Source organism: Dreissena polymorpha, chromosome 13 (genome assembly GCF_020536995.1).
Source record: "Dreissena polymorpha isolate Duluth1 chromosome 13, UMN_Dpol_1.0, whole genome shotgun sequence".
Lineage (NCBI taxonomy): Eukaryota > Metazoa > Mollusca > Bivalvia > Myida > Dreissenidae > Dreissena > Dreissena polymorpha.
Genome location: NC_068367.1, coordinates 51,329,012 through 51,330,254, shown reverse-complemented (window position 1 = coordinate 51,330,254; position 1,243 = coordinate 51,329,012). Strand labels below are relative to the sequence as shown.

General features: G+C 38.7%; 1 protein-coding gene across 1 annotated transcript in view; it reads right to left on the bottom strand.

Annotated features, from left to right (window-relative positions):
* Positions 1-403: 403 nt before the first annotated feature.
* The window catches only part of LOC127854659 (uncharacterized), a 3,120-nt gene continuing 2,280 nt past the window's right edge, over positions 404-1,243 (bottom strand). The window contains exons 4-5 of the mRNA XM_052389721.1: positions 1,020-1,135; positions 404-766 (exon numbers count right to left, since the gene is read on the bottom strand). Coding sequence (XP_052245681.1) covers positions 404-766; positions 1,020-1,135 — 479 coding nt within the window. The remainder of the gene's footprint in view (positions 767-1,019; positions 1,136-1,243) is intronic.

The following is a 1,243-nucleotide window of genomic DNA, read 5'->3' as shown; positions in this document are numbered from 1 at the left end:
GGAAACAATGTTTCCAAACACAGTGCATTATCGATATCGATTAGTCGCCCATCAGTGAGCTCTAATACTAAAACTCTCATGGCTACACGAACTACAACTACGCTAGGAAATTGAAAAATCGTTTATAGAAGAATAACATCATCTTCTACTTCTTCTTCCTCTCTGCCTTCTTCTTCTCCCAGTTGTATCGTTCCATTGCTAGTGACATTTAATTTATGCAGTTATTTTTGTCAACGACTTTTCAGAAATGTATGCAATTGTGGAACCAGATATTCTCGACAAGTTTACTGCGAAACTTTTCATGACATATTAAATCACATTGATAAATAAATAATGAAGAGGGACACGCATATAAATATTTAAAATTCTGAAAATAAGCATATATACACAGCATTATATCCGTTTACAACAGGAATATCATAGTTCCAAATACTACAGTCATCAGTGACGTCGTAACTCGATTCCCACCAGAACCATGTGTCTGCGCATGCGCATGGGAAGAATGAACTTCCTTGACCTGCGCTTGGCCGAGGATGCTAACTTTGTCTGGCACAATGTGCACTTCCTTCGCCTCAGCAAAGACGCCATTTTCCCACATTTTCTCCCACAATTCATCCCCAATTTGACTTCCGGTGGCTCGCAGGTCGTTTATATTTAAAATCCGTTTAGATTTATACCGGAAGATGGATGGTCCGATTTTGGCCGTTATAAAGGGATCAAAATACGAGGTGGTCTTTTTGAGCTTACTCAAACCTTTGAATTCAATCTGAAAATAAATTGTATATATAACATTATTTCAGGGCTTACGATAATTTTTGATAAATTAAATATAATGAAAGTTTGTACGAAAACAAGACCATGCTAGACGATGTTACACAATATTTTTTATCTAGCCGCATGTGCGATTTCACATAACAGCATACCAGTGTCTCTAAAACAGTACGAACCTAATACTGCGCAATTCCACCTTTAACCTCAAAATAATTGAAGACAATTTGAAGTTCATTACGTCAACGTACCTTAAGGACGAGTTTTTCCGAGGCAATTTGTGTCTCATACGTCTCCAGATAGCTTGTCACTGATTGGTCAATTCGCTTGATCTCGTCTCTTGCTCTCTCCACCCCCTCGCCACAAACTGTGTCAACACAATAATGAAACATATATGAGCCGCGCTCAAAGCAAACCGGTTCTAATTCAATTGCAAAAAGTGTTGTCACAGCTTGGCCTGTGCATTCCGCCAAGG